Genomic DNA, 20,703 nt, shown 5'->3' on the forward strand with positions numbered 1-20,703 from the left:
GCTCATGATTTTCATATAACTTTATTGTTTCATTCAAGACCATTAACAAAAGTACATGAGAACCTCTGTACGTGGTTCAACTGAAACCCAGTGATCTCCAAAGAAATTAACTTTGTAACTTAATGTGCAGAGGCTCACCCACTTTGTCTCCAGAGCACAATAACTGATATCCTGATTCTTAATGTTTTTAAAACTGAATTTCTAATACTTGAATCTTCTCTTTCCTTAAGTTAAATTTATTTCATTATATCTGAAGTTTGAACTTTCACTAAGAAAAAAAAAGCACACATTACATACAGTATAGTTCAACCCACAGATTTGGGATGCATATCAGTATTATTCCTACTAGAAAAGAAAGCCACCCTAAGATTGTTCTGAATATTTTAGCGGTTGGCTGGGAACAGAGGATACTTCTAATTTTTATTGTTTTTTTTTTGTCATTTTGCTTGTAGTTTTAGGCACCTTATCCTTACTGAATTCAATATTAGCATTTGAGTTTCAATGAAAAAAAAAAGCAAAAATATGTGCAAGAAAAAAAATTGTATAAAAGAACTGCAGATATAAGATGCCACAAGGAATTCTGCACCTGGGAAAAAATTGCTTCAGTGGAGCATGTGAATACCAAAAAGGTATCTAAAGGCTCCAGATTGATAAAAGTGAATCCCATTAGATTAACGACTTTGACATTCACATACATCTCACACAAACACACACACACCATGCTTTCACTTCAGCTCTTCAATAAAGCATTTTAAAAACTGCTCAAAAAAACCGAGCAGAGAAGAATCCTCAGTTTAAGCTCGCACATATGAGAAATATGATCCTCCTTATGGAGGGAACTTTGCTTTGCTTTATGCGTTTTGTAGGAAAGCATACAGTAGAGGAAACTTGATAAAGAAATTGTTTAAGTTTCCATGGGTAAAGGAGCAAAAGTACAAGAAACAAAAATGGAGCAGAGGTTCAAAGACATGCCAACAGTCACTCATTCACCCAGTCAAACTACTGGACAGATTACAGGTGCAGAATTCCAGACAAAGCAGATTCAAAAGATCAGGACATAGACAGCCACACAGTCATCACTCTGATTTAGAGGGACCAGGCCCTCAGAAACAAATACCTCCATTACACACTAATCACTTCTAGAATACATCACACACTCAGAGATCCCATGTACACTGCAGGGTGGAACTCTGTATCAAGTACATCATACATGGGAGGCAGGGAACTGTGGAATAAGAAAAGTTCCCTCGCAGGTATCGATGGGGACAAAGATTACACATGCTGATTACTGTATGTGTGCGTATGCCTTGTGGATGAGTTTGTGTACAAGCATGTGTCAAATCAAATTCCCTTATCCCCTGCTGTTGCCTTTTGGGACATCATCCCACCAACTCCAAATGAGGCAAGCTCTGCATTGTTCAGTCAATGACACCAGGCTGGCGAGTTTTGCGCTCCACATTGAAGCCCTGCACGGGAGAGGATCATGTTTAGTAAAAGTTCAACATATTGTAAGAATCCAGGAAATGATTAAAAAGAAAAAGTAGCTATCAAATACCAGTGAAACTTACAGTTGTACAGCAAATAGTTTTGCAAGGAAAGTACACATTTATATTTTCTTTATTTCATTTGAACAACACATTTATTTTTCATAATAGGTTATTTTGTGATTTTCAGGAGATGAGGAGTAATATGTTTCTTACGTTTAGAGAAAAATGGTCTGTTGGTATTCGGTATAAACCAAAATTACGACCATATTGTCTTATAAAGGACAGATACAGTGTGGAACCTTACGTGAAGTATAATTTATGCAAAACACAGAGATCCCTGTGAGCACAGTTACACTCAGGAACATTCCCTTTAGCTTTAGAGACTGGGAGGTTTAAAGCTGCTCCAGAGAAGGACAGACTTTGTTTGCTGTATAATTTAGGTGAAGTTGAGAATGAAGTTCATTTTATGTTTTACTGTTGTTTATATGAAGATGTACGGAAGCTACTTCTCGGTAAAATGACCTCTGTGAAAAGATGGACGGACTGACATCATGGCTACACATGGAACAGGCAACAGTCCAAGTTCAGAAAGCAAAAGATGGGATTAGATGGAGAGAAATGATCGTCTGCGCTGAATGGCATGGCACTTGATTGACTCTCCTCTGTTTATGCTGATTTCCTTTGGTTGGATGAGCATGAAAAACTTGAGTTATGTTTAGAAGGGGAATCTTTTTCATGGCAGGCTTTCTTTGCCAGGCCTGGGATAAATGGCAACACGTTTGTTTGAGAATTGAGCAGCAGAATAATGTGTGTTTTGTATGTATTGCTGCAATGCTAGTATATTGGTGTCTTGCAAACCCATGAGGGTTGGGCATGCTTGTGTGCATGACCTAAAAATAAAGAATCCATCAATAAAGTTTGCAAAGCAACAGCTTAGTACTGTTCATTAGACAGATTTCATATCGCCTCCGAGAACACTAACTTATTACATCATAATGCAAAAAAAATGTGTCATTATTATAGGTTTGCTTGTACCTTTGAATTATCAGGACCACGGGGCTGTCTTACAATGACTAGGCGGGGAGCACTGGCATCATCAAGGGTGATACTCTTCAGTCGGTTCACCAGACGGTCAGGACGCGGCGTCACCACTGGTTTAGGCCCCTCACTAAGATGTGAGGCACATAATGACCATTCAAGAACACTGAGATCAAGTATTTTCATCTCATGCCACTTGGGATACAGTTAACCACCCTATATGTAACCAACAGGGTTAATTATAAATGAACCTTGTCTAAGTCTATATTTCTGGTTTTTACCTGACTCTGCGTACGTTGCAGGCACTACATTTTCCTGTGCGCTGATTGAGGACAACAGAGAACTCCACCTCATCCCCGGTCTGGAGCTCCAGGCCATCCTGCACTTCTTTTACATGGAAGAACAGCTTCTTGCTCTCACCGACTTCATATGTGATGAAGCCAAACTGGAGGCAACAAAAAAAAAAAAATCACAACTTCAGGATTAAGAACTTGCCACCGTTCATTTACCTGTGCAGTAGAAACTAAGTGAAGCTTAGTTAATGAAACTTCAAACCAATGACTCAACGCTACCTGGTCTTTGACACACTCCACCATGGCTCTACGCTGAGGGAGCACATTACAGGCCATCTTCTGTCCCGTCTGGGCTACTGTGCAAACCTGGAACTTTACAAGCTCGCCTTTCTGCAGACAATCTCCCTTGCTGGCCATCCCCATGATTCCAAACGGATAATTCTGCCCTTTCGTTCCTCCTGTGTGTGTGTGTGTGTGTGTGTGTGTGTGTGTGTGTGTGTTGGGGAGGGGAGAAAACAAACAAAACAGTGTGATTGTTAAGTAGTAGACAGATTATTTTCACATATGCACAGAACTGTCAGTGTTTAGGAAATCATTAATAAACCTGGGTGTTAGTTATTGGGGCAGCTGGATACACTGCCATTATTGCAATGTAATTCATTATACATCACTTATTGTCTTACTATGTGTGAATGACAAATATTACACGTATACTGTGACTCTACATCACTCTGATTAGTATGTTTGAACGATGATATGATGAACATTACCATTATATTGACCCACAACTAAATGACAGAATGTCGTCTCTAACAGATTGATGCAGCAGCAATGTTACGGATCATGTCTGAAAAGGGCTAATGTAAAAAATGTTTGATGAAAATTGAGATTAAAAAGAAGACACCAACCTTCCTCTGTGACTTCAATAAGTCCTTGGTATTCCGTCTGGGAGGGGTCCACACTGCGTAAAGGACGGATGACTTTCCCCATCATCACTGATGCACTAATATCTTCACCAATCCCATTTACTGAAAGTGGAAAACAGTAGATTTCACTCATTAGTGTAAAGACATCCCCCATATACTATGCCAACAAACAAGTATGAAAAATATAAAATAAATAGCTGGAATCAAACTCCACGTACCAGCAGCCACCTTGGTAACCTTTTCAGCGCTGACTTTGTTTCCTTTTCCCTTAGAGAGAGTGTATTCTACCGTGTCACCCAGCTCTAAATTCTCCAAGTCTCCACACATTTCACTGAGGAGAAAACAAATATATTCAGACTTAAATATGAGAAATCTGCACGTCATTAAGAATAAAAAACAAACATCTTAGAACTTAAAACTCTACCTGTAATGAAAGAAAATCTCCTGATCGTGATTTGCCGTCTCAATGAAGCCAAAGTTATCCTTCAGTGTGGCAACAAATCCGTGCAGTCTCTTGGCATTGGAGGCATTACGGTTGAGAACCCGGATGGAGACAGCGCTCTGCTGGCCAGTTCGCTTGACTTCATTGATTGAGAACTCCACCTTGCAGATGAACAAAATAGTAAGTCTCACAAGCAAAATAAACACTACTAGGCTTCAAGCAAATAACAGAGCCACAAAAAAGTTGTATGATAATTGTGTAAATTTGTCTGCTATGGCAGTGTCCACAACAGGTCATTACATTAATTTCAAAGTCCTTTTCACAAGTTAGAATTTTTGATGATTGTCTGAACACTATTTATTTAATGTCAAGCAAAATAACCGGAATATCACTTAGATACCTTGTCTCCAACTTGCGGGTGACCTCCTCCTTCTAGGTCCTTGGTATGGTATGGCACAGTGAGCTTCACTCCACAGTCTTCATATGCAATCACTCCTTCCTCAGCTTCCTAAAAAACAAAGGGCAACAAATCAAACCTAGATTATTATTCCAATTAGTATTTTAAGTCTTTGATTCTGGCGGCCCCAGCCAGCATTGAAAGTTTTGTTAATGCTACAACAACCGTAAGCTGGCCGCAAGTGTTTAAATAATTCAACCAGATGATTTCAGAGTATGTAGTTTATTAGAAGATGGTGTGAAATTAGGCTACAAAAGCATGAGGAACCAGTGTGCAATGCATCATTCTGCAGCATGATGGTTAGCATTACACTCATCTACTGCAAAAGCTACAACTTAAAACACAGGGCTGCATAATTACCCATCCCTACTGTGGTTTCAACTATTAGGGGCAGTATCTGCTGGGACCAAACACATCATGCAATTTACTGGCATTATCATGTCAGCTATTTAATCATTACAAACGTGAGAAAAACAGAAAAGGTGCAAGGTTACTTGATCACTGAAAATTAACAGACCATTTAGGTTTCTTAATCTCTCGAGTTGTTGCTGCCACTTCAATTACTATAAATTCGAGGGCAAAAACATTCAGTAATCATCTTAAATTTAGGTGTTAAAAAGGACCTTGGAGTAACGGATACTGGAGAAAGGTTGAATAAATCACCAACCTGGTGTTGCTCACATCATTTAGAGGGACTAAAAAATGGCTACTTAACCCTCTGAACCCCAAAACCCACTGCCAGGTTGAAAAGGTGTTTAATTTTATTGTATTATATGCTGCTCTGCATATCTCATTTAAGAAAAATACACAGCTAGCTCTAGCTTAAAACTTCTGCGCCCCTAGGTGCATCTAAGAAGCCATTAGTGACTCTGCTTAGACCAACAACCACAACAAAAATGAACTTCTTAGGTGAACTGTGCTTAACTGCAGGCATTGTGTACACAGAGCAGATGAGAGACAAGAATGGAAACAAAAATGTAAGAAATAAAATTTCTAAACTATGTGGAGTAGCAACACCTGTGAACTCTTGGAAAATGTTTTATGTGTTGATTCCAGGTTATTTTTGTATCTAAAATAAATAATTAAAAATTCAACTTGTGTGTTTTCTATTTTTAATGCTTTATAGCATTATAACTTAAAATCTTTTTGTTCTCTCTACTACGAGCCATGGCTGTGCTGTTTTCATAGAGGAGCAAGACTTTATATTGTAGAGAACATGATCTCACATCGAATAAATATGTCATAGGAGCAACAAACGCCCAGAAACTTCTTGTTCAGAGGGGTACTAATGATATACAGTATATACATATTAAATTTTAGCGAAAAAGCGCAACTGGCTGTGCCCAAAAAACCTACTAGTAATCAGGACTATGGTTTCACCTGAATTGTGCTGCCCTACTACTCACTAAATACATAATTTGTTTCCATATTTCCACAGGTTAATTGGTGATCAAATACCATGCTGGTAACTAAAGGTAAAGTACGGTGGCCGAGGGGTGCAAACGCAGCACAAAAACAGAACGCCCTGCAAGAGACAAAAACACCCACAAAAAATAAATGCTACAAGATAGAAAACACCTACAAAAGAGAAATGCTGCAGGAGACATAACACCTACCAAAACAAAATGCACTTCACAAGAGAAATGCACGGCAAACAGGAACGCACTTCACAAGAGAAACGGACTGCAAACAGAAATGCACTGCAAACAGAAACGCACTACGAAACAGAAACACACAAAAGATAAATGCTTCAAGAGACAAAACACCTGCAAAAAAAAAAAAAAAAGAATAGAAATATCTATTCGTTGTTGTTTTTGGTCAGTTTTCTGGGACCATGGTATAGGCGGATTAAACAGTTGGAGCCACTAAGGAGCTGTAGGGCCCTCTGCGGAGTAACACCACTCCGTGGAGTGACACCTCTCTGCTGCACGTTGTAGTGTTCCCAGTCCACAGCTTGTCCTGGTGTTCCTGATCCGCAGCTTGTCCTGGTGTTCCTGATCCGCAGCTTGCCGTGCTTTTCCCACTCCAACTTGTGGCCTAGAGCAGTCTAATACACAGCTCGAAGTTGTTTAAATCTTACTGAAATTGGAGAGACAACTTGAAAACGTATACTTTTCTCTTTCCTAAGTTTTCACGTGGCCCCCAGATGCTGCTGTGAAAATACTTGTGTAGGTTTTGCTGATTTACACAGCTGATTTTAGTGGGCTTGGGGTTGTGAGAAATGAATTTGTAGTGTTAACATTACTGTAACAAACATTAATTTCTGGGACACACCAGGTATTTAACAAGGTACCTGGACGACTCGCGCATGGGACATGGCAGCCTAGAAGAGAAGCACTGATAATTGTGGACTGCTTCAAAAACACATAAAGTGATTAAATTAAATGAATGTAAACTAAAATGAATGCAACACACACACCTGGTGTGTCCCATAATGTTAGTTACAGTACTCACAATCTCAACCCCACTAAAATTAGGTATGTAAAGCAACTATACCTACACAAGTATTTTCACAGCAACATCTAAGAGACACGTAGTGGTCCGTTTCTGTTGTGAAGTGTTTCTGTTTGCAGTCCGTTTCTGTTGTGAAGTGCGTTTCTGTTTGCAGTCCGTTTCTCTTGTGAAGTGGGTTTCATTTTGGTAGGTGTTATGTCTCCTGCAGCATTTCTCTTTTGTAGGTGTTTTCTATCTTGTAGCATTTATTTTTTGTGGGTGTTTTTGTCTCTTGCAGGGCGTTCTGTTTTTGTGCTGCGTTTGCACCCTTCGGCCACCGTAGTAAAGAGAAAAAAAATCAAAGGGCAAGAGCCCTACAAAGACAAACCTTGTCTACAACTTTACCCTTGAAAAAAAATGAAAGAGATATTCATTAGACAGTAAGGCTTGTCAAAATCACACTTGTATCTACAGAACTTCTACACTGCATTATTTGTCCGTTCTTCACTTTTCGATTGGTCATCTAAAGTCTAGGACATTAATTAAGTCTTAGACTAAATGTTAGTCAAACATACAGACTACTGATACATTGTATGTTTGTGCAATTTGCCATGACCATCAGCATCTTTATTTGAGACATCTGTCATGTGGCTTCATGCAGAGGGTCTTAGTCCTACCTTGTCTTTTTTCTAACCAACAAGGAGCATGAACAGGAGGAGGTCATTGAAGGAGAAAGCAAAAGAGGAACATTAGAACTAAAACAAACAGGAAAGACGGGTAGATGGGGAGGGCTGGGAGATGAACTACAGGACTAGTGTTTTGAATACACTGGGGGTAATTTCACAGACATATATGTCACATTTGTGCAAATGGTACCTTCTCCTTGCTCTTGGTGGGACTGGCATTCTTGGTAGCGGCAAGCGCATCCTTCTCCACCACACCCATAAAACGCTGCTCAGACTGAGTATGGAAGGACACAGTGCCTTTGGGAAGCTTCTTGATGCGCACTGCATGGTTCCTCTGAGCTGACAGCATATCCTGGAAACAACACAACATTTAGTTTGTTACTGACAAATAATCAGAACGAGCCTCTTACTTAATAAAACAAATTCTTATGTGAAAAGCTTCTAAATAGGACCTACAGGCACGACAGTGAATTCCACTTCATCTGAGATATGCAACTGACTCTCCTCTAGGACTTCACTGAAGTGAAAGAACATCCTGGCATCCCGATCCACACACTTAATGAAACCAAAGCCATCACGTATAGCTGCAATCACCCCCTAGAAGAAGATTTGGTGACAAAACATTCACTTGAGTTCATTAAATGCCAACGCACCTTTTCTAGTTAATTTTTAAAAACTCTACAGTCAAGTATTATCAAGAATAACTAGTCACAACAATCACATTGACTTTCTCTCTTTTTCCAATCCTCACCATTTCACGTGTCTCCTTGGTGAAGTTGAAGGTGTCTGGGAGGATATCGATGTTGGTAGCCCTCTCCAGTTTGTCTCTGCGATCAGTGGAGATGTTGAGCTGTATGTGGTCTCCCTCCAGAAGGGTCACCTTAGACTTTGTGTCCTTCTCACCAAACGGCAACTCCTTGTCAGTGAAACCAATCCTTGCACTGATGCGACCTGGTAGAGGGTCATTCTGTAGAAGCAGGCAGGAAAGATTTGCAAAAGTTATTTCCCTGATTTGCAGATCACAGTTCTATGCTTAGTTTTTTTTTACAGCCAGCCTATTTAAATATACAAAATTCAATTTGTCAGATTTTTTAATCTACTTGCCTGGTTTTTGGTGGGAACCTTGGGAATGACTTTGACAACAGTGCCTTCAAACTGCTCAATGCTGATATCCTCAAAGATGACTGTTCCTTGGGGGAGAAGCCTCACATCTGTAGCTACCTCCTTACCCTGTGGAATTATGTATACAAAATCAGGCAGGGGATTGAACAGTTACAGGTGTTATAGTTGATCAAAAGTGAATCTACACAGAGTTGAATAATCACATTGCACAGTTGAAAAGAATTACAAGACTCACATTTCTGTCTTTGATGGTGAACTCGACATCGTCTCCAGCCTGAAGAGCTTCCAGATCACCCTTGAACTCACTATAGTGAAAAAATATCTCCTTCACAACATCTGCCCTCTCAATAAAACCAAAGGCCTCCTAAAAGAGAATATAAAGAGAATAAAATAGGAACATCAAGTTACATGGAAGGTCTCTACAGTTTAGGGAGTTCGCACACTTACTATACAGGACTGAAAGTCTAGCTAAGGCCAAAGTTAAGATGACAATTTTTGTGTACATTGTAGTCATTACATCATAATTATTCTATCACTTATACAGTCAAAGTCAAGGTAAGGAACCAAATATAAACAGCATTTAGATATGATGTTTAGAAGCCTAACATATCTAAAGCTGATCTGTTTGTTACAAACGCTAAAATTCTGGCAAATAAGCTAGTGGCTAGGATGGCAAATTTGTGTTCACAGGAACACTGTATGGCTACTTTTCTCAGCTGCTCTCAATAGCACATTTGCTTTTGTGAGATAACCATACTACACAGTTTGCTAAATAACATGTATTCATATAATGACATCAGTGGCTCTTACCTTTGTAGCACACACCACACCCTGGCATCTCATCTGCTTTTTCTTCACAAGCTGAATATTACGAGCACTGACTGCACCAGTACTGAAATACAAGAGAGCAAGCAATCAATGTAAAATCGAAGTCCATGTTATTGGGACATTACTGACATGGTGTCAAGACTTACTGCTTGTTGGTCTCCATATAAAAGCTGACTTTGTCACCCGTGTCCAGGTGGATATTGCTCTCCACATCATCAGGAGTATAGGTAAGGTAGAAGACTTCCTGTGGAGAGTCACAACAGTGTCAATCATCGAAACTGGGTTTGAGACACAGCTATAAAATCTAAACTATCACATTCCACATCAACCACAAAGTAAGAAAATATCATTAAGGGACAGACAGATCCTGTGCTATGGAGGCTGAGAGTTGCATATTTACCCAGCTCTAGTGTGAAGGGAAGGAACACATGCAGACACTGCTCTCCATAGCTTATGCTTGCATATTGTTGGCATACATTATCACAAATCATAATGTGAAAGCAGATGCAAATAGACATTTAGCAATACTAAGCCAAGCTTAGAACAAATAATTTATCTTTGTACAAATCCTTAAAAACTGGAAGGATGAAATTCTAATTACATTAACATTCTGCATTTTGTTGACCAAGCATGATGCAATCCATTCCACTTCTCTTACCCCATTTCTCTCATAACAAACACTGCCAGTGGGAACCTGACCAGGTGCAGACTTTCCATCCAAATGCAATGGGATAGATGAGACAACCTGCAGGCAGAGGGCAAAAATTTCAGGTGGAGGCCATGAACACACTGCTTTGACAATCCAAGTGTGAATATCGATTGTATTTATTTGGCCCCATTAAAATATTTCTCAAGATGTGATAGTTGAAATGGCTGAATTTCAAACAATACAGGAACATGCATATCAAGTGTCCAAGATGTAATGGTTTCATGAACATGATTGTAGTATAAATGGAAAATCTTTATACTATGTCAAGTCTCTAGCATGTTGATAACCGAGTGAACAAGCTAAGAAATTAATAAAATGCTGCTCTGAGGAGACACATTGTGCTCTGCATGGCGAATTTGATTTATTTGTTTGTATCCATTTCAACATAAGTGGCATTACTAGCATGTTGTGAATTGTACATCACCAATATATCAAGCACAAAAGTCTGGCGTGGGATGTCTCTGCCTTACCCTTATAATCTTATGTTAATGATGCAGCAGTCCAGCTCCCTGACTCTTTACAGCCATGTATCAGAAATGTACTCTTTAAGATTGTTTTTAGTCTGAACCTAACCGAGATTAATGTACAGACAAAAATTACGCTAATCATTTGGCCATATTTGTTCCGACGTTCAACACCTCAAGTAAACATGCATGCCAGCAACAACAAGCCATCTGAATTTCAAATGAACAGTGCATATTGATGGAAAAAGAGATTTCGTACTTTGATTCAGGATCACAAGGGGGGAGACAATTTACACTGTACTAAGAAAAACATCCTCTACCCAAAAAACACAATGGCCCATATAAATGTTGACAGACAAGGACATAACCAAAAATAAAATGGTGTTCCTTAACTGGATGAATATAACCATGCAGCACAGTAAAGGGATAGGCGTGCAGGTCTGGCCCCACCTGGCCCGAGATCCGTTCCTCTGGCAGCACCTCTGGCTTTATCTTTAGCAGCTTCACTGCTATGGGCTTGCCAGTGCGCCTGTCAGAGGATACCTCAAACTCTACATCATCTGATGAGAGACAGACAGGAAAACAAGTTATCACACTTCCAATGACACAGGAACAATTTAAGTTTCAGTAATTTTTCTTTTCAAATAGTGATGTCTGGAAGTTTAAGTATCCACCCACAAGTCCAAAGCCTCTCACCTCCTATTTTAAGCTCCTGCAAGTTGCCATTGTACTGGGAGCAGTGGAAGAAGAGGCGAGCCTGACGTTCGGAGCACTGGATGAACCCATAGGAAGTCAAGAGCTTCTCCACAACACCAGTCTCTCTAATGCCAGGCCCTGTGCCGTTGGCGTACGCAGTGTGCCCATTGTTATGGAGCATTCCTGGGTCAAAACTCATCTGAAGAAGAGGAGAAGCAAGTGTTAAAATGCATCCACTGATGGATCAACAGAAAGGAGACACAAGGAAAAAAATGTAGACGCATTTTGATGCAGTGTTTGATGTCGACCTTTTAAAAAAACACAAGAAAAAAAGAACAAGAAAAAAACAATCATGCAAGTATAGCACACTTCAGAGGAAGTGGGGGAGGAAAAAAGAAAACGCAAAGCTACATTAAAGCCTTCCAGGTCTATTCAGTCATCCGTGGCAAACATACATTCATTTCAGGAGGATTTATACCACTGACAAAACAGAAACTATAACACTGTGTGGTACTTTGTTGTGTTATACACAAAAAGCTGCAATTCACTTAATTTCTTCAAGCAACTTGAAACCCAAAACATCTAGGCAATATCAAAAGTTTGGAGAAATTTCATGCAAATCTGGTTAGACAAAGGCTTGAGCCATTTACCTACCTATCAAACAACTAGTGTCGATGCTGGAGTATCAATAAAAACTCACTGATAAAAATCTGCTGGAACACCCTGGTTATACTTGTTTTTCACACAACTACAATCCATGCTGTTAGCAAAAGTCACGACACACCAGCAGCTCACAGATCTGTCAAGTCAGTATGGGCACCACCGAACATGCCCTCTTACTGATCTCTGATACAAGGGAGTCCGCTTGTGTTTTTTATTTCCTGGGTGGGGATGGCAAGAGACAGAGCAGGAACGAGGGATATGCATGGGACCAGTGGAGGTAGAAGCGGCAGGGTCAGTGTTGCGAGCCGCTGGAGGTTCAGAGGAGCCTCTTTCCATTTCTGACACTGGGGATAAGACTTGGATGTGCTGTTGGGAGGAGGCAATGTCACTGGGTTTCACATTTTTTAAAGAAAATTACACTTTAATACAAATTGTTGCGTTATTACGCAGAACCAGTTGCTTTCTTGCATTAGGTTATGAAATACTGTCCAACTGATCCCACTATGTCTCCTGATATTTCATACAACATCCTGTGTTTGTCCGTGCATCACCTTTGGAGGACAAACATTTCTCCAGTTTGTCAGTTTTCTGAAACTCATCACCATCAACTAAACCCCTGACAAAAACCATCACACCTAAATACCAGGCAGAAAAACATAAGGTCACTCAGAAATTATGGTTCTACAACCATAACAATTGCAATTCAAAGGACCAATCTATAGCACTACAATGTGGATGGAAACACGAGTGAATTCAAACATGAACGGCTCCATGGAGAAAGCAAACTATGAACTAAAAAGATCAGTCAACATCTTGGGACAGCCAGTTAAGGTGAGGTGGTTTAAGTGCAGTGTTGCAAATGTTACTCAAGGTCAAGTAAAAGAAAACTACTGAAGATGAAGAATCAGAAAATGCAAATGACAGGTCAAATAGCATTGCATCTACAGTGGACAGAGAGTTGGTGATGATTATGGGTTATGTGGGGGGTCCCAGAGCAGCCTCTTCTGTTAGGTCCTGCACTCCACTATCACAAGAACTACTTTTGATGCAAGACATAACATATGTGAGGTTTTTTTTTTTTTTTTACACTTTAACGTATTTTAACATACAACATTAAAGACGCGAGTACATAGGCAGCATGCCTGAGTGTTTTGTTGCCAGTGCAATGATTATTCTGAAACATACATCTTAAAACATTTCGGCCACAAATAGAATGAAGAGTTTTAGTTGAGTGCTGATGGGTGAATACATTATTTACCAACAGTTTAAATTACTTACCAATTTTCCTCAGGACCAACTTGTATTTGTGTTGCCTGATTAGAGCAAAGTTATTTCCGAGCATTAATTAATAAAATTTGGTCATCTCATGGTCCTTATAGATTTTTTTTTTCCGGATTGTGATGTAAAGTAAAAATAAGGATGAAAAGAAAAATACTGTCGGGAATTGTGAAAAATACCAAAGTCCTAATCAGCGGAACACCTCTCACCCTGCAATAATATAACTAGTAGAGGCTAGTCTCGGGAGCCTGAAAAGGATGAAAAAGGTTAGGCCATTCACAGCAAAGATGCAGGGCAAGGTGGGTGGATGGGTGCTCGATGGGGTGGGGCACGTAGAAGAGAGGTGGGAAGGTGAAACTTACGGATCGGCCATATGGCGACAGGCTGAGTCCGACAGGGGAGGTGCTGCTCAGGTCAGCGCTAACAAACGCGGTGGGTGGCGACGCAGGCAAGGTAAATTCAACAAAGCCTTTCCAGGGGCTGCCCATATTTTCCCATAAACTCGGACCAAACTTGCTTGAGCACTTGCTGAACTTGATTACTTGTCTGAATGTTTTTGCTTGACTGTTAAGTACTATTCTTATATAACCACCCAATGATACACCGCTGGATGTCTGCAAGGGTGAAGAGAGGAACAAACATAACGGGTAAGGTAGATATGTCAGCCAGTGTGCCAAGTGTCACAAACAAAGGAAAATAGCTGTGGGCTTTAATCCCCAGGGAGGGTTGAAAAGGCAAAAATCAGGAAGGATATGACTTGAAAACGACAGAATAGGGAAAAGGTGCAGGTTGCGTGTGGGAAGACAATCAATTGTCCGACTTCAATAATCAGTTTAACCATTTGGAGGTGGTGGCGGTTCAGTTCAGGTGGCTTATGTGAAGTTTCAGGAAGCGTTATCTTTAGCAAATGGCAAAAGAGGTCACTACGATAGCAGAATCACATTTTCAACTCAGTAGCACTGACTACACTTAAGGGATATGTAACTGTGCGCAAGGAGCAATAAATACACAGGGTTCATTTTCCACCAAGCACTCTAGCAGTTGTTTTCAATACGATGTCCCTCTTTCACCTTAAATGTGTACTAATCTGTGAATGCAGTTACTGCAAATAAACACTGAAGATGCTGCCTTTTAAATTTTGACAAAGCCAAAATGATGAGGTGAGAAATTTTGATCAATATCAATAATATTTTTTATTTTTTTTAAAAAGGAGCACATGTTTGTCAGAGTTGACTGCTTAGACAAATGAGGAGGACAAACACACCGTTATTTGTGTTCAGTGATAAAAAGCAAACAACCTCTTCATTGCTGCCCCAAATCAGTGCAGCTGTCCAAACTGAATGAGAATTAAATGTTACACAATCTGCTTTTAAATATTTGTATATCACTGTATAACATAAGTAAAAGGCACAGTTGACACTAACGAAAAGGTTCCTTGTTTTGAAGGGACTGAAACTGAGACCCACCTTTATTTGTCGTCTTGTATCTTGTAATTCTCAGGATCTCGATGGCTTTGCAATTGTTGCAGACCTCTTCACGCACACAGTTGAACACACACACTTGTTACAGGTTTCTGGCACAAGTTCTAGATGTTTGTATAAAGTAAAAAAGGGGGAGAAATCGAGCGCAAAAAAGGCAAACGCAGGTGCAATAACACTGCTCAGAAAAAAATACAATGAAAACAGAGGGAAGAGAAGAGGGGGGGAAAATGGGGGAACTATGGGGGGAAAAAACTAGCAGATAGCAGCCCACTCCACACCCCGGTGGTGAGTCGGCGGTGTAGTGAGGATGAGGAGGGCAAGGAGCAGCGTTGGGACGTGTGCTTTGTCAAAGCTGTTGAGTAGGCACAAACTTCTGGTTTCAGATCAGTTATTGTATTTTTTTAGAATATACTTGGGCATAGGATTGCTTCTTTTCTATGTTTCTGTAGGGCTGATGTGCGTATTCTTTGGTCGTTTCAGGATTTGGTTCCTTCTTGTGTTTTAAATCCTTGAAGTGATCCTTTTTTCGCCACGTGTCTTCAGTGTTGCAACTTTGTTTTGGGAGGTTTATCTTCAGTTTCTTTGTTGTGATCTGAACTTGAAGCAGTTGCGGATGGTACAAAAATTCTGTTCTGTTTCACTTCATACTGTTGGGCAAAAAGAAATCTGATTAGATACATCTATCACTTAAACATCACAGAAACAATTTAGATTTAACACAAAATGTCTAAGGGTTCCAAGAGTCTACAGTGAGGCAAATAAATTTAATGACACTATCAGCTAATAAGAATTTCAGGTTTTCTGTGATATGAAATGGCATAACAAACCCAAGCACTGACCTGAAATTTTAGAAGTACACAAGTATATTTACTCCCTCATGCCCATACAAAAATAAGTTTTCCTCAGAAGCCTCTAAATACAGTGCATAATGCCAGGCAGCTGGCAAGAGCTGTAGATCAACAAGTCCTTGTGCATGCTTGAAGAGCAAGCTATGATATTCATACCAACATTTCAGACCAAGGCCCTCTTTATTCATTCAGTGCTCGCCTGTTTTGGACACCACCATGCACATGTTTGGTGTGCAGGTGAGTCTCATCTTGCAACCAAGATGAATACAGACTGTGTGTAAGCATGCATGTGGATTTTTTTTTTTAAATTTAGTTAGAAACTCAGAAAGTGACCATCATCAGTTGGTTATAGTAGAGTGTTGTTGACCTAAATACCAAGCTGCTTGAGCCAACCCAGGACACATGATACCTGTTCTGCTGTAACTGTGTCGCAATGCCTCCAGTTGTAAAAAGGTTCAAATAGCATTCCTAGTAGTAGCGTGTTTTTTTCCCCAAATGGGATTCCTTGGCATTCATTTCATTAACAAACAAGCACTTGTGAGGATATTTTCAAATTCAGGTTTAATACTAAACTCACTAGTGCTGAAAGTATACATCCTAGTGGCAGCACAAAGAAGTCAGTTACCACGAGATGGATTGTGTAAGTGTGCTAAAGGTTATGAGCAACGAACAGAGACGGCGCTTCTGTGAAAATAACCTTGGAAAAGATGGGATTTTCTGCTCCCCCTTTTTCAGCTTTTGGTGACGCAGAAAGAGGAAAAACAGTAGACCCACGAAACCACCAGGAGGCCGTTTAAGCACTTTCTGATGAGCAGGAAGCTACAGTTTAGCTTGCAAATCATTAAACTACAAGCATTAAGAAACTCGCGGTCTACCGCAGAATAGTTATTAAATGTCATCCTGCTTAGTATCGCAGGCCTTAACACTACGGCGCTACCCTGCTCTGGGCCCAAACAACAACCGCCCTGAGAGGACCAACCATGTGACTTCCTAGCAATCCGCTATCCTCAGCTGGAACAGTTAATATGGCCTGATCCAACACGTTGCGGCATGCGACGCCATCGGAAACGTCACTTTTCGGCTATCCAGTAGATTTCGCAACACATATCAAACTCTAAAATATGCGCCGAAACAATAGAAGACGGGCTACTGTTCATTTTTTGCAGCTAGTTAAACACAGTAACAAACACCGCAGCCGTCAAGTATAAATCTCGAAATGACCTTGTGTGGACAAATAGAACCTGGCAGATTAGCATCTTGCTAACGCTAAAGTCGTAAACAGGCGATACTCAGGGCGTCTCCGAGTCTTAGGGGGGAATTAATTCAGTGCGACAGGATACATAAGGCATTTTAGATATTTGGTCATTCTCAACAATTAACTAAAAAGCTCAAGAGCTTCCGAGTATCTTATCAGAAAGTTAATGGTAAGTAGCTAAGCAGCCTGTCACGTTACTCTAGTGCAGACGTGCATTCCAATCTCAATTCAGACAAATTACATTTGAATTTTTTTTTTTTATCGTTTAATCTAAACTGTTCACACCGAGTAGAAGCTCTGTCGTGGCTTGTTACACTGAGAGCAAGGGAAGGAAATTCGGCCCTGACGTGACAAAGAAATAATAGTTCATTTTTGTATAAAAATCACATTTTGATAGCACTGCGCTGTTTCCCTACACGGGTTATCACTGAAAACTGAACAGACAAACGCCGAATTTGGAAAGTGACTGTAAGCGGCAAGACAATACTTCACCATTCGTAACTATATGGCCCGTGTTCACTTGCGGTTAATTAAAGTCGACATGAAACAAAACTGAATTTATTCACTGAGTTGACAACTGAATCGATAACTAATAACTGAATTGATAACTGAATTACAGTGTTATCGGTGCTAACGGCACGAGGACGTGACAACAAAGAAGCTACGTAGAGCTGTCAGAGGCTCGTGTTCTATTGTATTCAGGTGCGGCTTTTGCCTCTAATGTTTAACACATCAGCTCCACACAAGAGCTACCTCTCTGGTACACTGGGATATGTTTAGGAAACAACGACACGGGCTTGTTTATTTAAACCGTCAAAGATGTAGCTAGGTTCTCCGCAATGCTAAGTGGCTAATAGCGGCTACAGCTAGCTAGCATGCTGCTACACTCCGTGGCCCAATGCGTGGTGATTTATGTTGAGGAAAAACACGGCGGCCCCCACCCAGGCCCGGGCTCTGCGTATGACTACGTCCTAGATAACCTGTTTACTTGTAAAGACTCACTGGATAAGAAATATAAAATGCCTAACAGTAACATTACAATTAAATGTGTGAACTGTTTCGCTAAACAACAAAATTTATAAAAACTCACCCCAACAGCTTTCAGCACTGTCACCAGCGCCGCTAGAAGCAGCACGGCACATTACGTAGTGATCAGGGAGGCGGCTATCGCGAGATTTGGCAACGGTAGCTTCACCAGAGAGCCTGAAGTTGAGATGGCCACCATATGGCCACTGCATCAGCTGGTCCCGCAATGATCCACGGGAGACTTAGCAAAAAGTTCTGTTGTCGATATATTTATCTATAACTGTAACTATTTGATTGTATTGCTAACTAGTTTAGAAAACAGATATATAAAAGTCATCCAGCCTTGTTACTGAAAATGTGTCATGAAGATATTTACCATCTTCAGGCAACACAAATCAGTGCGTATCCTTCATTTAATTCGCTATCAGCGTCTAGTCTCTACTAAAGTAGAGCTTCTGAGGCCACATGTTGCAGTTTAGGGGTGTATTCAAGAATGAAATCCATCGCAGGGGAAATGCAGCAATTCTTCTGAACTGAATCTTCAGATTTTATCTTTGATTAAACGTGTGGAGACTGTATATATATATATATATATATATATATATATATATATATATATATATATATATATATATATATATATATATATATATATATATATATATATATATATATATACAGTCTCAAAACTGCTGAGAGCAATCATCTGTTTGGAATCATCACTGGGCCGTTTGCAGCTTAGTCACTTAGATAGCAGAACAGACATTTTAAAGAATTTAAATAATGGGTACTACAAATTGCAAACTATTTCAAGTTCCCATGCTACCTTGATTGATTAATGACTTCAAAATAATTGTTTGAGGTGTGAAAGTGTAAAACTACTTAAAGTTAGAGATAAATCAACTGAACTTGAGAAAACAAGTTTAATAAACACATCAGTTTGAATTACCAAATCACATTCACAGTTCTTACAATTATATTTGCTTTCTTTGTTCTAAATTTAAAGAGATTCTTCTTCAGTTAACTCTGTAAACTTACAATCTCTGTTGTTGAAGCCACATTTAGATGAAAATCAGCACGAAGATGATCTGTGAGGCTGCTCACAGTCACAGTGAAATAAATTAGAAGTCTACAGGGACTGAGAAGGACTGAATTCATACTAGTGTATGTTTTGGACTGCACAGTAGCTTGGTGCTTAGCACTTTCACCTTGCAGCTCAAGGATCCCTGAGTCGCATCCCGGCCTTCCTGGGATCTTTCTGCATGGACTTTGCATGTTCTCCTTGGATTTCCCCGGGTACTAAGGCTTCCTCCCACAGTCCACAAAACATACTGACGTTAACTGGTAACTCTAAATTGTCCGTAGGTGTAAATGTGAATGTGTTTGTTTGCCTGTATATGTAGCCCTACAATACACTGGTGACCTGTCCAGAGTGTCTCCCTGCTTTTTGCACTGTATTGTCATTGTAGCAATTATCATTTCTGCACTCCTGTGTTTATATATTCTTTTAATATGTGTAAATATCTGTATATACTTTTTGATTTGTATTTATTTTTATTACTACTGTTATTTTTCAATTTATTTTTATTATTATTTTTTTCTATTTTTTTCCTCATCTTCTTTCTATAGCTATTTTATTATTCTCTTTCCTTATTCCTAGGGTGACACCAACAGCCGAATCCACATTCCTTGTATGTTATGTACGTTCTTGGCTATTTAAGCTGATTCTGATCAAATTTCAAATTTGCGACTGGCTTGAGCCGCAGGTAGTGATGGCTGATCGAGGCTTTGTTGAAGCTTCGACACTTCATTCAAAACATGGTTCATTACTCGAGGCCTCAATGACACACAGTGCTCGAGTAGGACATCTAGTGGTCAATAATATGGAGTGCAATCAAGACGTGGTCGTTGGTTCATGGATTGTTTTGGATTTGATTCGCCATGCACACATTCCTGTTTGACTACACTAGATGATTGTATGGGTTGTAGTGGACACAAAAATAATATTACTAGTAATAATAATGACAATAACTATTGAAGAGCACGTTTCTTATTTCCCATGTTTGTCTGTATCCCTATATACTCTTTGCTTATATTCTGTGTTATGAAACATTTAAACGGTGCTGCTACATTCATGAGATGCTCTACAAATACAGACTGATGTCATTTTCACATGGGGCTGGTGCAAATAAAGATTTTATGGATTATTATGGATTTTGGCAAAGTATGTCTTGGGGTTTATTGGTAAAGAGGTCAGTAAAGAGGGTGTGCTTATGTAACTGGTTATGAGGTTTTATTGAGAAATAATTTATCAACAGTTTTGGGACCACTGTTCCCTCTAAGCTGCGCGCGTTACTTTTTTTTTTTTTTGCGCATTTATCATCTTTTTTTTTTGCCATTTTCGAGTTATTTTTAACTTGAGTCTCGACTCGATCGTTTTTCTCAGGAGGTTGGACTTTAGCTTTTGTGCTGGAGGGTTGAACCCTCAGTTCCAAGACTTTCAAAGCCTCCAGACCTCCCGAGTCCTCAGGACCTGAGCTTTCACACAGTCTGAGGGCTGAAATTTTCTAA

The 20,703-nt window shown here is 39.8% G+C and overlaps 1 protein-coding gene across 5 annotated transcripts; it reads right to left on the reverse strand.

Annotated features, from left to right (window-relative positions):
• Window positions 1-2: 2 nt before the first annotated feature.
• Window positions 3-18,354, reverse strand: csde1 (cold shock domain containing E1, RNA-binding). Of its 5 annotated transcripts, none has more exons than XM_023298337.3 (22): window positions 18,197-18,354; window positions 14,989-15,650; window positions 13,885-14,136; window positions 12,422-12,610; window positions 11,582-11,780; window positions 11,336-11,445; window positions 10,371-10,457; window positions 9,859-9,956; window positions 9,695-9,776; window positions 9,120-9,248; window positions 8,867-8,992; window positions 8,514-8,729; window positions 8,219-8,359; window positions 7,953-8,114; window positions 4,587-4,694; window positions 4,169-4,347; window positions 3,963-4,075; window positions 3,727-3,846; window positions 3,098-3,276; window positions 2,807-2,970; window positions 2,523-2,655; window positions 3-1,466 (listed from the first exon to the last, which is right to left on the reverse strand). In XM_023298337.3, exons 3-22 carry the CDS (start codon window positions 14,008-14,010, stop codon window positions 1,419-1,421), a joined length of 2,709 nt encoding a protein of 902 aa, XP_023154105.2. In that variant the 5' UTR covers window positions 14,011-14,136; window positions 14,989-15,650; window positions 18,197-18,354; the 3' UTR covers window positions 3-1,418. The 5 variants fall into 5 exon arrangements, with proteins under 5 accessions (XP_023154105.2, XP_023154102.2, XP_054868766.1 ...); XM_023298334.3 differs by having other exon boundaries at window positions 11,279-11,445; XM_055012791.1 differs by lacking the exon at window positions 13,885-14,136 and having other exon boundaries at window positions 11,279-11,445.
• Window positions 18,355-20,703: the final 2,349 nt, after the last annotated feature.

The sequence above is a fragment of the Amphiprion ocellaris genome, chromosome 8 (assembly GCF_022539595.1).
Source record: "Amphiprion ocellaris isolate individual 3 ecotype Okinawa chromosome 8, ASM2253959v1, whole genome shotgun sequence".
NCBI lineage: Eukaryota > Metazoa > Chordata > Actinopteri > Pomacentridae > Amphiprion > Amphiprion ocellaris.

Coding starts and splice junctions, on each gene's coding strand:
- csde1 (XM_023298334.3), bottom strand. CDS start 14,010: ATGGGCAGCCCCTGGAAAGGCTTTGTTGAATTTACCTTGCCTGCGTCG. Junction 12,611..13,884: donor TGTCGCCATATGGCCGATCC/GTAAGTTTCACC, acceptor TCCTCCCAACAG/CACATCCAAGTCTTATCCCC. Junction 8,115..8,218: donor TGGAATTCACTGTCGTGCCT/GTAGGTCCTATT, acceptor TGTTGTTTCCAG/GATATGCTGTCAGCTCAGAG.